The sequence below is a fragment of the Gambusia affinis genome, linkage group LG14 (assembly GCF_019740435.1).
Source record: "Gambusia affinis linkage group LG14, SWU_Gaff_1.0, whole genome shotgun sequence".
NCBI classification, from domain to species: domain Eukaryota; kingdom Metazoa; phylum Chordata; class Actinopteri; order Cyprinodontiformes; family Poeciliidae; genus Gambusia; species Gambusia affinis.
This window is the reverse complement of record NC_057881.1, coordinates 1,832,738-1,846,284: the sequence shown is the minus strand read 5'-3', so window position 1 is coordinate 1,846,284 and position 13,547 is coordinate 1,832,738. Positions and strand designations below refer to the sequence as shown.

Below are 13,547 nucleotides of genomic sequence, written 5' to 3'. Positions count from 1 at the left end.
GATCCTATTCAGATCAGGAAACATCTGCTGCACTGATGGAGCTGCCAGCAGGTTTTTCATGGTTCTACATCTCATTGCCAGTTGACATGGTGAAATGTTATCCAGCTCCCCTGGTTTAATAAATGTATTTCAGTTAAATGGTAAGTAACTTATCTACTGTATTTGAATAAAAAGACTCAAAGAGAAGTCATCAGGGTTCATCACTGCAAATGCAAATGTAATAACTATATCTATGACATACATTTTAATTTGTCAAAAAAAATTCTAATTTCATTATTACATTTTAAAGAAGCAATTTTATGTATTTTCCAGGCACAAGGTGCCATTTCATAACACAATCAAGTTCACAATCAAACGTTGTACATTTCAAATATAAAAGATTTTTTTTCTTCCTAATTAAACAATTTGAAATTGGGTCTCTGTCTCTTTAAAAACTCCTGCTCCTTCTGAAGCTCCGCCTTCAGGAAGTCGTCCCAACACGGCTCCTCTAAAAACCTCTAACAACGTTTCTACCAGCGCCGCTCTTAGCAGCAGCTCCTATAATGAGCTCAGCAGAGGTTTGCTACTTGCTGCTGGCTAGTCTGAAGGAGCTGAGTGGAGGTGTGGGGAGGGCTGCTCTGTGAGGTGGAAGCTTCCAGCTCAGAGGAGGAGCTGCGTCTGAAGGCGGGGCTAGGTCCACCCAGACGTCTGGCTCAGCTGAATGGTTGCCATGGAGACTGAAGGTTTTCTCAAACATGAACGAAAGAATCAAAGCAAAACTCCAGGTTTGTTTCTGATGAAGGGATAACATGATGGAAAGCTTAAAGAGTCGATTTTATATAATAATGTTCTTTCAAACATCTGCTGGCGGCCATTGAAGACGTTTTGGAAACAGGTTTGGTTTGACGCCTGGCTGGTTAGCCGCCTCGTCTCCAGGGCAGGGAGAGGAGAGCTGTTGACACGACGCACTGAGATTTTAGATTCACGTGACAAAAAACCATCCATCTATCCATCCATCCATCTTCTTCCGCTTATCCGGGGTCGGGTCGCGGGGGTAGCAGCTTCAGAAGGGAGGCTGAGACATTCCTCTCTCCAGCTCCTCTGGAGGAATCCCAAGGCGTTCCCAGGCCAGCCGAGAGACATAGTCCCTCCAGCGTGTCCTGGTTCTTCCCCGGGGCCTCCTCCCGGTGGGACGTGCCCGGAACACCTCACCTAGGAGGCGTCCAGGAGGCATCCTGACCAGATGCCCGAGCCACCTCAACTGGCCCCTCTCGACGTGAAGGAGCAGCGGCTCTACTCTGAGTCCCTCCCTGATGACTGAGCTTCTCATCCTACCTAGGGAGAGCCCAGCCACCCTATGGAGAAAACCCACTTGTATCCGCGATCTCGTTCTTTCGGTCATGACCCAAAGCTCATGACCATAGATGAGGGTGGGAACGTAGATCGACTGGTAAATCGAGAGCTTCGCTTTTTGGCTCAGCTCTCTCTTCACCACGACGGACCGGTACAGCGCCCACTTGACGGCAGACGCTGCACCAATCCGCCTGTCGATCTCCCGCTCCCTTCTTCTCACAAGATCCCAAGATACTTGAACTCCTCCACTTGGGGCAGGACATCCCCCCTGACCCGAAGAAGGCACTCTACCCTTTTCCGGCTCAAGACCATGGCCTCGGATTTGGAGGCACTGATCGCCATCCCAGCTGCTTCACACTCGGCTGCGAACCGCTCCAGTGAGAGCTGCAGATCACGTCCCCATGAAGCCAAAAGGACCACATCATCCGCAGAAAGCAGAGATGCAATCCTGAGGCCACCAAAACGGATCCCCTCAACACCCTGGCTGGTCCAGAGATTCTGTCCATAAAAGTAATGAACAGAATTGGTGACAAAGGGCAGCCCTGGCGGAGTCCAACTCTCACCGGAAACGAGCCCGACTTACTGCCGACAATGCGGACCAGACTCTGACACCGGTCCTACCCCTGTATGACCGGTGTCAGAGGGGTATGACACCGGTCATACCCCTCATGTCATACCTCCTTAGGTATCGAGGAGCCCGGTACCCCATACTCCAGGAGAACCACCTACTGGGCTCCCCGAGGGACACGGTCGAACGCCTTCTCCAAGTCCACAAAACACATGTAGACTGGTTGGGAGAACTCCCAGAACCCTCCAGGACCTGCTGAGGGTGTAGAGCTGGTCCAGTGTTTCACGACCAGGACGAAAACCACACTGCTCTTCCTGAATCCGAGGTTCGACAATCCGACGGACCCTCCTCTCCAGAACCCCCGAATAGACCTTGCCAGGGAGGCTTAAAAGTGTGACCCCCCTGTAATTGGAGCACACCCTCCGGTCCCCTTTTTGAACAGGGGGACCACCACCCCGGTCTGCCAATCCAGGGGAACTGCCCCCGATGTCCATGAGATATTGAATTAGCCAACACAACCCTACAACATCCAGAGCCTTTTGTTGACCTTCCTGTTTATAATTTATGTTTTAAACACATTAATAAAGTCCTTTTATTATTTCTTCTTGAGTTGTAATCTTACCTGGTAAATTCTGTACAATTTATTAGAAATGTCACCAGAATTAAAGGTGCTTTTATTTGTAATTTCAGATTAACTTACTCTGCGACAGACTGGGGACCTGTCCAGGGTGAACCCGCCTCTCGCCCGGGACGCAGGTGGAGAGGAACCAGCAACCCTCCCGACCCCATTAGGGAAGAAGGGTGTACAGAAAATGGATGGATGGAGATGAACTTACTTTCTTCTTCAGCATCACATCAGGTTTCTGTTTGTCATCAATGATGTCTTCTTCCATCCATTCATTCATAACTACAGAGTGATGAGGCTGGAGCCTAACGCCATCTAGTGGAGAGAGACGGGACACCCTGGACAGGACACCAGTCCATCATGGGAACACAGAGACACAGGACAGACAACCACACACACTCAACCATGATGCCATTTAAACTAAACTAGTCATGATCTTTAACTGTGGGAGGAAACCAGAGAACCCAGAGAGAATCCACACATTCACAGGAGACCACATGCAGAAAGACTCCTGGTCAGGATTTGAACCCAGGACCCTCTTGCTCCAAGGCAACAAGTTTCATCATCTGTGCTTCCCCAAATTAAAACTAAAAACATTACAGTGAGAAGAACAATCATTCAAACAATTAAAATGACCAAAGCAGTTCCAACAAAAAGAGAAAAAATCCAGATCATAAAATGTTTCTTCAGCAGATTTAAGACGTGATGTTAGGATGTTCATGTATCAACATCTGTCCTCCACTTTGATCAACTTCTCTCCACTCTGAAGAATTAATAGATGAGGTAAGGTTGTACTTCAACGTTTAGTAAAATTAGGAAAGAATCTAGAAAAATTACTACATTTTTTGTTAGAAGTTTTGTTTATAATATCTAGGAAATATTTTCCCAAAATCTCTGACTAATTTGTTTATTTATTTATATATAATTTATTTATTGTTTCTATGTGCTTTCATTTTTCTTAGATTCCTTTATTTTATATTATTTCCTTTAAATATGTCTATTTACTAAAACTGATCCTGTGATTTTCTCATTATGAATTCTTTATACATTATATTTTGTCATCACTTGTGACGCGCTGCTCTTTAAGGTAAAACCTGTTTCTTCTATATTTGTGCTCAATATAGAAGAAAAAACAGGTGAGCTGTGAGAGCTGAGGACACCTAGTGGCTGTTATAGGAACTACAAATCAGCAGAAAACGTCCCTCCTTCCTTCATGTGATCAACCTGCTGGATCCACCAGATCCTGATGCCAAATGTTTCTGTCAGGAAGTTGGACTGTAACTGCAGGACAAACCCTGCTGAGTCCAGAAGTGTTGAGTTCAATTTGATAAAAGTTTGAGTCATGAGGAAGCTGGATTCAGATGAAGTTTCCTCCTCATCCTCTGAGATCAACAGGAAGCTGTTTCAGATCTTGTGAAACATAAAGATGTTCTGATTAGTTTCAGCCTGCAGAGGAGCAGCGACACCATTCTGGTGAGTTTAGATCGATTTCTGTCCAGCACAGAAAATATGATGAGTTTATTTCACCAAACTTTGTCATTTTATGGGAAATAGCTAGGATTTGATCTAAAAAGGTAGATTTAAGTTTAAACATGAAACGTGAAAAAATATACATAAACTCATATTTTCTGTGTAGACAATCCACTACAGGCTTTTATTTTTATAATTATTAAAAACTGAAAATTTAACTTAAAGCTGTTTTGTTGCTCCAGTAATTTTATATGTTGAAAACCTTATGTTAAAATCAAACATATAAACTTTAACCTTTACTTACAATCTGATTTTTCAACTCAAACTTTTGTTTCTGTGTATATTAGGATGTTCATGCTGCTTGTATCAACATCTGTCCTCCACTTTGATCAACTTCTCTTCACTCTGAGGAATTAATAGATGAGGTGAGGTTTTACTTCAACGTTTAGTAAAATTAGGAAAGATATTTTTACTCACAGAAAAACAAACATTTGGAGTAAAATACAGCAGAAACTTTACAGTAAACATCTGAGATGAAAAGATCTACATTTTCCTTTAAACCTTCAGCTAAAACGGCGTGCTGTGGTGGCGTAGGGGACAGCGCGACCCACATATGGAGGCCTTGAGTCCTCGATGCGGCCGTCGTGGGTTCAATTCCCGGACCCAGCCGACATTTGCCGCTTGTCCTTCCCCGTTCTCTCCTTCCCCCTTTCCTGTCAGCCTGCTGTCATATAAGGGACACTAGAGCCCACAAAAAGTCCCCCTGGTGGAAAAAAAACAAACATTCAGCTAAAACATGAAAAAGGCTAAAATATGAATCCCAGAAATGTCTCTGTGTTTTTCCTCAGAGTGAAAGTGATGAGACGCCACAGAGCGAAGAAGAACTGATGATGATGAGTGTGGCGGTAAACCAGGAGGAAGGTGATGAAGAGTGGTCTTCATCAGATCCACAACCAGACTGAACACAAACTGATTCTTTAACTTCTGAACTGGAGGAAAACCAAACAGCTTTATGTGAAGGTAAAGAACGTTTACTGTTAATCCCAGACAGAGAGCTGGATGTGAATATTAAAAACTCACAACAAGAATAATCCAGACCTGAAACATTAAGAAACAGATGATCAGCCAATAAATGCTGAACATCAATAAAGTCTCCATATTATTTCCATGTTGGTTCAGCAGCTAAACATTGAGCAGGATGAGCTGCAGTGGAGCTAAACGTGCAGAACGTAATGGCTGCTGGATTTTTCCTCTGTTTGCTGCATCAAGCAGCTTTAAGGAGGCATGAAAATCATCAGATCTCTGTGGTGTCAGAGTGACTTCCTGTTCTTAAAGCTCAACATCCTGAACATTTACAGCCGATAAACATGTTGCTTCACTGTTGAGAGAGAAAAAAGAACTAGCAGCTAATTTACAGGAAATGGAAAATATTCATATTCAAACCATTTTCAAAACTGTTCAAATCTGATAATTGAAGTTATAAATATGTCAAATGAAGATGATGATGAGATGATTTAGAATAAATAAAACCATAAACATCCAGAAACTTTCTGTGTAGCAGGATCTTTTTCAGCTCTCACATCTACAGATCCTTCAGTGACAGATTATGATCCTTGTTTATTCTTAACCAAGTAAAAATAAAAAATTAAAAATTTAACTTAATTATTAGAAATATGAAATTTTGAATTTTGTTTTTTCTTTTCATAAATTTGTAATAAAAACAAAACAAACAAAAAAAACACTGAGGTAATTGAAACCGAGACTTCGAGGTCAGTAGAAGATTTTAACATGTCAGAAATATCAGCTGATGTAATAAAGAAGATTAAAATGAGGCCAGCATTTTTTCACTGAATTTAATTCTTAAAGGTCACTTTGACTGAATTTTATCTAGAACTTTTTTCTCTTTTTTACATCAGTGTTTATCATGTTGGAGAACAATGAATTCCTGTGAATGAATGTGTGTGTGTGTGTGTGTGTGTACGTTTGTTTCTAATACCTTGTGGGGACAATTTTCCTGAAACATACAACGTTGTGGGGACCATCTGCTCCTTGTGGGACCGAAGCCTGGTCCCCACAAAGAGAAACGCTGTTTGTGGGTCAGGGGTCAGATTTAGGACTAAGGTGTGAATTGAGTTTTGGTTAAGGTTAGGGTTAGGGTAAGGTTTAGGCTGTAGAAATGAATGGAAGTTATTGGAAAGACCCCACAAAGATAGCTGCGCAAACATATGTGTGTGCATGTGTGCGTGTGTGTGTGTGTGTGTGTGTGTGTGTGTGTGTGTGTGTGTGTGTGGGCGTGTGTGTGTGTGTGTGCATGTGTAACATATATTAAATAAGTTGATATTAGGATAATTGAGTTAGTTAAATAATCAGGTTAGATCAGAAAATTCCTGGTTCGACTGCTGGAGGGAGTGGTAATTTGTAAAAACACACAGACAACCAAATAGTGCAAAATTAGTGACGTGTATTAAATAATATTTAAAATAATATATACAGACATGTACTTCAATTAGTCCATGTTATCCATGTTTCCTTTATCCAAGGCAACATTTAACAGTTTAACTCCTTGATGGAGTGGCAGGGATGGTGGACAAGGATCCAATTGAGTTCAGTTCAGTCCAGAGGGAGAGTGAGACTGTAGGCTTGAATATCTCCTACCAGACTGGAAGGAGTTGCAGGGATGTGACAGTTCTTTTGGTTTAATGATTGGTGAAACTGCCAGTTTGGTCCGTTTGGCAACAGATCATGACATTTTACTGAATCGACTGGAGAGTTGGGTCGGACTCTGCAGTCCAGTACTCAACTGGATTGAATATTACATTAAGAACTGGGATTTCTCTGTTTCAATTGGAAACTTCTCATCAAAGAGGTCAGAGGTCACATGTGGGGTACCCTAAGGTTCCCTCTTATTCAATATCTACATTCTCCCACTAGCACTGGTTATACCAAGAAATAATATTAGCTACCATAACTACGCAGATGATACAGAGCTCTACATTATGATGTCACCAGGTGACCTTTGACCCTATCCAATCACTGAACAGATGCTTAGAACAGATAAATGAGTGGATGTGCCAAAACTTTTTCCAGCTAAACAGAAACAAAACTGAAGTTATTGTTTTTGGAACGAAAGAGGAACGATCTAGAGTTATAGATCTAGAGTTATAGATCTAGAGTTATAGATCTAGAGTTATAGATCTAGAGTTATAGATCTAGAGTTATAGATCTAGAGTCAGTGCACAGCTTCAGTTATTACAACTAAATCATAGAGATCAGACCTGAAACCTGGGAGTAGTGATGGACTCTGACATGAACATTCAGAGCCACATAAAGACAGTTACAAAGTCGGCCTTCTATCACCTGAAGAACATTTCCAGGATTAAAGGACTAATGTCTCAGCCAGATCTAGAGAAACTCATCCATGCGTTTATCTTCAGTCGTATTGATTATTGCAGCAGCGTCTTCACAGGTCTGTCCAACAAATCAATCAAAGAGCTGCAGCTGATCCAGAATGCTGCTGCTGGAGTTCTGACTAAAACCAGGAAGATAGAGCACATAACACCAGTTTTAAAGTCTCTCCACTGGCTCCCTGTAGCTCAAAGAATAGACTTTAAAATACTGTTGTTAGTTTATAAACCACTGAATGGTTTAGCACCACAATACATTAAAGATCTGCTGCTGTTGTATCAACCTTCCAGAACTCTCAGGTTCTGGTTCTGGTTTTATCTGCATCCTCAGAACCAGAACTGTTGGGTCTATTTTGGTTCCCAACCTGCAAGGAATCAACCAGAGACATAAGTTACTCTTCTGCAGAAGAGGGGAGAAAAGCCAGACATGGAGAACTGCAGTCAAACTGTCTGGGATCAACACCACCGGCTCTCACCTCTCAGCTGCTTTTTATTATCGCATCAAGGAAAACAGGGTTGGGTTTGTTCACATAGTCACACAGATAGTTTCGTCAGAGAACTCTGCCACAGGATGTTCCAGGACGCTCTTACAAAGCCCAACGCTGACTCATCTATGACAGGCAGTTTGATAAAACCAGAAGAGTGAGTAACCATTTGTAATCTTCAAGCAAACATCCAAAGAACAGTTAATAATGTACCATAAAAGAAAAGGGACCAAAGAGAAAAACACAAATGAATAATGATATGAAAACATATAAAATAATAATTTAAATGATCTTGGATAATAACTTTTCCAACAAGAACCAAATGAGGAGAAGCAGCATTCAGCTTCTATGCACCACAAATCTTTAACAAACTCCCAGAAAACTGTAAAACAGCTGAAACACTGACTTCCTTTAAATCTTGACTAAAAACCCACCTGTTCGGAGTTGAATTTAAAATATAATCAATTACAAATTTGATCTGATTGTGATTTTTTAAACATGTAAGTCACAATTAAGAGTGACTACATTTTTAAGGGGATGAACTGTTTTTCATTCAACTGTAATAGAGAAAATAAACGACTTCTGTTTTTACTTCTGCTTTTGGTTTATTTTGGGATGTCCTGTTTCGTGTGTCACTTGAGACATCAAGTGTTGATAAAGATCTCAGACTTAAAACCCAAATATTTAATCCTGAAGACGTTTAAAACATTCAAGTCAGAAATGTCAAAAAGAAAACAGACAGCAGGTCCTCATCAGCAAACAAGTTAAATGACGGAGGTTATAAAATATTCATAAACTTTAGTCACGTAAAAATACAGAAGCAGGAAGTTTCAGTAAACTGGAAGTGTGAAGATATTCTGATTAATATCATTCTGTTGCGCCTGCAGAGGAGAGCGGACTCGTTTACGGTGAGTGCTTCAACATTTCTGACCAACAAATGTTCAAAGATACGCTGAGAGGTTTATTTCACCAAACTGTCTCTTTATATGAAATCAGCTCAGATTTAATCTAAATTTACAAAAGAAACTTTCAGAACTCCAGAAACTGAAGAATTGGTTTAATGTGAACTATTCTTAAAGTTTTAAGAATTTCCTTTTCAGAGGAAATTCCCTGATCCTCCCAGAGACAGAAACAGAATATTAATCATACTAAAGTCAACAGGAAGGAAATAAATGACCTACTATTTTACCACCAGCACATTTAAAGTTGAATCGTTGTTTTCCTGATAATTAACAATAATAATCCTCCTGCATTAACGGGTTAAACTGTTGTGACATCAGAGATTTACACTGTCAAAATTCTTCATTTTGACTTTTTATCTCAATAAAATGTTTCAGATCAAAATAATTTTAATATCAGATAAAGAAAAAATGAGGTTTTAAAATCATGATTTTATTTGTTGAGGGGAAAAATAACCACAAGTGTTTCCAGTTCAGAGACTCAGGTTGGTTTGCATGGATTGTTTTACCATAAATTAATAAAATTGTTAATTTGTTGTCCAATTTCAAAGCTACTTTTTGTCTTTACTCAGGTTGTTTTGATCTAGTATTACAATTTATATTACATTTCAATGTAACTAAAGCCAAAACAGAAAACAGAAATATGTGAGTGGATCTTCTGTTTTCACTGAAATGTAATGGAGAACGAACAACTTCCTTCAAACTTCAGGATTTTTTATTTCTACTTCTGGTTTATTTTGGGACGTCCTGTTTCTCCTCTCAGCTGAGAAACCGGAAAAAAACTGGAAGGAACTTCTGACCTTCAAATCTCCTTCAGAATCACAACAACAACAACAACAACAACAACAACAACAACAACAACAACAACATGCCTGAAGTCGACGTGACGTACGCTGACGTGAAGTTCACAACGCCGAAGTCCAGAGGTGAGCATCCATCCATCCAACCATCCAACCATCCATCCATCCAACCATCCATCCATCCATCCAACCATCCAACCATCCATCCATCCATCCATCCAACCATCCAACCATCCATCCATCCATCCAACCATCCATCCATCCAACCAACCATCCATCCATCCATCCATCCATCCATCCATCCATCCAACCATCCATCCATCCATCCATCCATCCATCCAACCATCCATCCATCCATCCATCCATCCACCCATCCATCCAACCATCCATCCATCCATCCATCCATCCATCCATCCATCCATCCATCCATCTTAACAAATCTCCATCACAGCTTTGTGTTTCTGTGCAGGTGATGTTGCAGCAGAGGACGTCACCTACTCTGAGGTGAAGATCTCTAACAAACAGCAATCAGGTGGGAAGAAAAACTTCTTTAAATGGTTAAAAAGAGGATTAAGAGGCTCTGAAGATGGGTTTATTTTACAGTTTTGGGAAAAGAGCGCTCATTGTGTCTCTCCTGCTTGAAATCTGTGTTTAAATAAAAACTCAGAAAATCATTCTATCATTGGCTCTTTGTTTTCTCCATTGACAATCAAAAACCAAATAATGAGTAAATAGTATAACAACACAAACAACTTGTTTCCAATTCATATTTTTGACTTGAGAAAAACCAGACATTTTTAGATTTTGGTGTTTTTCGTTACTTGTTTTTTGATTGCCATGAGAAAATGGATTGAATTAATGATCAGAAGATTATGATTGTGAGTTTAATCATAATTCTAGTTACTCATGTTTGATGCTTTTATGATCTCATCTCAGTCTGTCAGAGTTAAGATCAGACTCCAGTTTCTCTGGGAATGAAGAAATAAGGAGCAGTTTGTTTCTGCAGAAATGAGGAAGTTTCTCAGCAGAATTGATGCAATTTCTGACAACTGGTTTGTGAAACCTCACATGTTTATTTCAGAATGATGAGTTTTCTTCTTCTGCTGTTTACTGGCAACAGACCTTAGAAACATGGCGCTCTGCAGACAGACAGACAAATGTCTTCATAACTCTGGACATTTTGTCAGGTTACAACGAGTTCAGGACGTTTAGCTTCGTCCACGCCATGTTGTTGTTTTGTTTTGTTTTGTTTTGTTTTGTTTTGACCAATCAGCTTGAGCTCGGTCAGATTGGTGGAAAACATCTGAGATTATCAGTTTTAAAGTCACAACAGATTCTCAGTTTAACTTCTGTCTGAACGTTTCCATCTGGTTTTAATTAAAAACATGTTTTCATTTCACCAACATGTCCTTCTGCATCCCAATCTGTTCAAACTGCTCAGCAAACATCCAACAGTCTGGGTCCAGCAGGAGGTCAAAGGTCACCCCAGAGTGTCTGGTTCTGCTGGCTCTCGTTGTTCTGTTGGCAGCGGCTCTCATCGCTCTCGGAGTCACCTGTGAGTTTAATGTTTTACTTCAACCAGCAGGTTTTTCTGGCAGATGAACTCTGACCCCCTGTTGACCTCTGGTGCCTCTGAGGTCATTTGCATGATGCTTGGTCCTTTTTCTTCTTCTTCAGTTCATTGAGGTTTGCAGAAATTTGTTTCTGCAGAGATTTCTGATCCCAGTACAGACTGTAGGTCAGTTTGAGGTCTGTACTTTGACTAGACCAACTTTTTCAGCTACTTTGTTGTAGATTTGCTGCCACCTTTCTTCATAAAGATAATTTCTCCTCCAAACCGTCCAACAACCCAGACCTGTTCAATCTTTTTTGGATTTTCTGACTTTCATGATCTTCATGTTGAGAAGAAATATGTAAATTTTTCATAAATATGTTTAACTCATATTTTTTTCTTTGATCAGTCATTCAGACCAGTCAGACTCCACAAACCCTGAAAGAAGACAAAGAAACTCTGATGAAAAATCTTTCAGGTTGTTTGAATGTTTCCTCAAAGTTCAGATTGGGTTTCAGATTAGTTACATTTACATTTGATAAATGTATTTCTAACACATGATATAAATCTATGGTATCATATGTGGGGGATTGTTTCTTAATGTTTCATTTTGTTCTCATCAGCTGATCTGCAAAACAAACAAATTCACTGGGAAATAACAACTTTTATTATCTTTTAAACATAGATATAAAACTTGGGAGTACAACTTCTGCACCAACATGTTCATCATGTCCTTCCTGTCCTCCACCTCCATCCTGTCCTCCACATCCTGCAGTAGAAGGTAAGTTTATGATCTGATCTTTGTCTCATTTCTGTCCTCTAATGATGTTAAAGAGACGTTGATGGACTGACAGAAACAGGAAGTTAGATTGTAGCTGCAGGACAGAAGACGCCTCCTGCTGTCTCCAAATCACACAAACATCTACAGAGATTTATTCCTCCTGGTTCACTGAAGTCTTTGTCTTTAAAGATCTGACATGTCTGAAGTGTGAACCAGGCTGGGAGCCACATGGAGGAAACTGTTATAATTTCTCCACCACTAAATCCTCCTGGAATGACAGCAGAAGTTCCTGCGTTGATCGTGGATCAGACCTGGTGAAGATCGACAGCAGAGAGGAGCAGGTATGAAACTCTGCTGCAGGTTCAGATTCTCTCTCATTTCATCTCAGCACAGAAAAGTTTCAAAAAGAAATTTTCATCAACTTTTCCTGTTCAGACGTTCCTGGAGAGCAGACTGAGAGGCTTGATGAAGGAACATGAGGACAAGTTCTGGATCGGACTGACGGACTCGGTGGAAGAAGGAAAATGGTTCTGGGTGGACGGATCTGCTCTGGATAAAAGGTTTGAAACAAATGAAAACATTTTGGTTTATTTTGAGAATCCAAGTCACAGTTTTTATTTCTCCTGTTTCTATTCTTTGTCTCTTAGTTTGAGCTTTTGGATTGGGAAGGAGCCTGATGACTGGAAAGGTGAAAATTCAGCTGGAGAAGATTGTGTGAGGATGGGAGAGAAAGGAGGAACTCATGATCTGAAATGTTGGTTTGATCAATCCTGCAATGTTTTTCATAAATGTATCTGTGAGAAACCAGCAGCTCCAGGTTATCCCTGTGTCTGAAGTTCAGCTCAGTCTATAAAACAATCTGAGAACAGAACCAAGAACCTGCAGACATTCTGGTTCTCTAAACATCTAAACTTTTCTTCCAGCTTCATTGAAAGATGAAATTAATCTTTTTAATCATTATTTCTATCAGCTTTAGTTGTTTTCTGCTCTGCAGCAACAAACCACCAAGAGAAAAACTCAGAAACTGAGTTACAAACAGGAACCTGGAAGAACCTGCAGCAGAACTTTTCCATCAGTTTAACAGAGGATTTATTTCTGCTTCTGGTTCTAACGGTTCTGGATCCCACATGTGACTCGGGTCAGAACATTTCTGAGGCTCTGCAGCTTCTGATGATCCATCATAGAGAGCAGAACATGTGGAAAACCAGAACCTCTCTACTGGTTTGACTGGTTCAGATCCTCCTTACCAGCAGCTAAAACTGAATCAGTTCATGTTCACAGTTCACCTCCTGGACATCTGGAACTAAAACTCCCAACATAAAGTAGTTCCTGTTGTTTCATTAGTTTATGTTGCATATGAAGCTTTGCATGATGTCGTATGGATGATGGTTTCTGCATCATGACTCATCATGTTTCCATGTAGAAAATAAAGATCAGATCCTCCATCAGAGCTCCAGCTTTCAGGTTATCAGCTCAAAGCAGCAGCTGTTCATGTAGCCGTCAGGATCATGAATAAACTTTTCAAACTGCATGAAATGAGTCTGTCTGGTTTATATGAGTGGATATTTAGA

At 40.5% G+C, this 13,547-nt stretch overlaps 2 protein-coding genes across 5 annotated transcripts in view; both read left to right on the top strand.

The window, feature by feature from the left end:
• The window catches only part of LOC122843493 (CD209 antigen-like protein E), a 23,487-nt gene extending 9,986 nt beyond the window's left edge, over nt 1–13,501 (top strand). Inside the window, exon 10 of the mRNA XM_044138282.1 lies at nt 12,836–13,501. The gene's annotated coding sequence lies outside the window, so the exon portion shown is untranslated. The remainder of the gene's footprint in view (nt 1–12,835) is intronic.
• Nucleotides 4,578–12,838, top strand: LOC122843491 (C-type lectin domain family 4 member E-like). 4 transcript variants are annotated; one of them, XM_044138276.1, is made up of 9 exons: nt 4,578–5,015; nt 9,607–9,769; nt 10,113–10,175; nt 11,085–11,198; nt 11,605–11,673; nt 11,881–11,976; nt 12,166–12,317; nt 12,412–12,536; nt 12,624–12,838. In XM_044138276.1, exons 2-9 carry the CDS (start codon nt 9,712–9,714, stop codon nt 12,808–12,810), a joined length of 864 nt encoding a protein of 287 aa, XP_043994211.1. In that variant the 5' UTR covers nt 4,578–5,015; nt 9,607–9,711; the 3' UTR covers nt 12,811–12,838. The 4 variants fall into 4 exon arrangements, with proteins under 4 accessions (XP_043994211.1, XP_043994212.1, XP_043994213.1 ...); XM_044138277.1 differs by having other exon boundaries at nt 5,001–5,015; nt 9,661–9,769; XM_044138273.1 differs by lacking the exon at nt 4,578–5,015 and adding an exon at nt 8,560–8,792.
• Nucleotides 13,502–13,547: the final 46 nt, after the last annotated feature.

Coding starts and splice junctions, on each gene's coding strand:
- LOC122843491 (XM_044138276.1), top strand. CDS start 9,712: ATGCCTGAAGTCGACGTGACGTACGCTGACGTGAAGTTCACAACGCCG. Junction 9,770..10,112: donor CACAACGCCGAAGTCCAGAG/GTGAGCATCCAT, acceptor GTTTCTGTGCAG/GTGATGTTGCAGCAGAGGAC. Junction 12,537..12,623: donor GGATCTGCTCTGGATAAAAG/GTTTGAAACAAA, acceptor TTTGTCTCTTAG/TTTGAGCTTTTGGATTGGGA.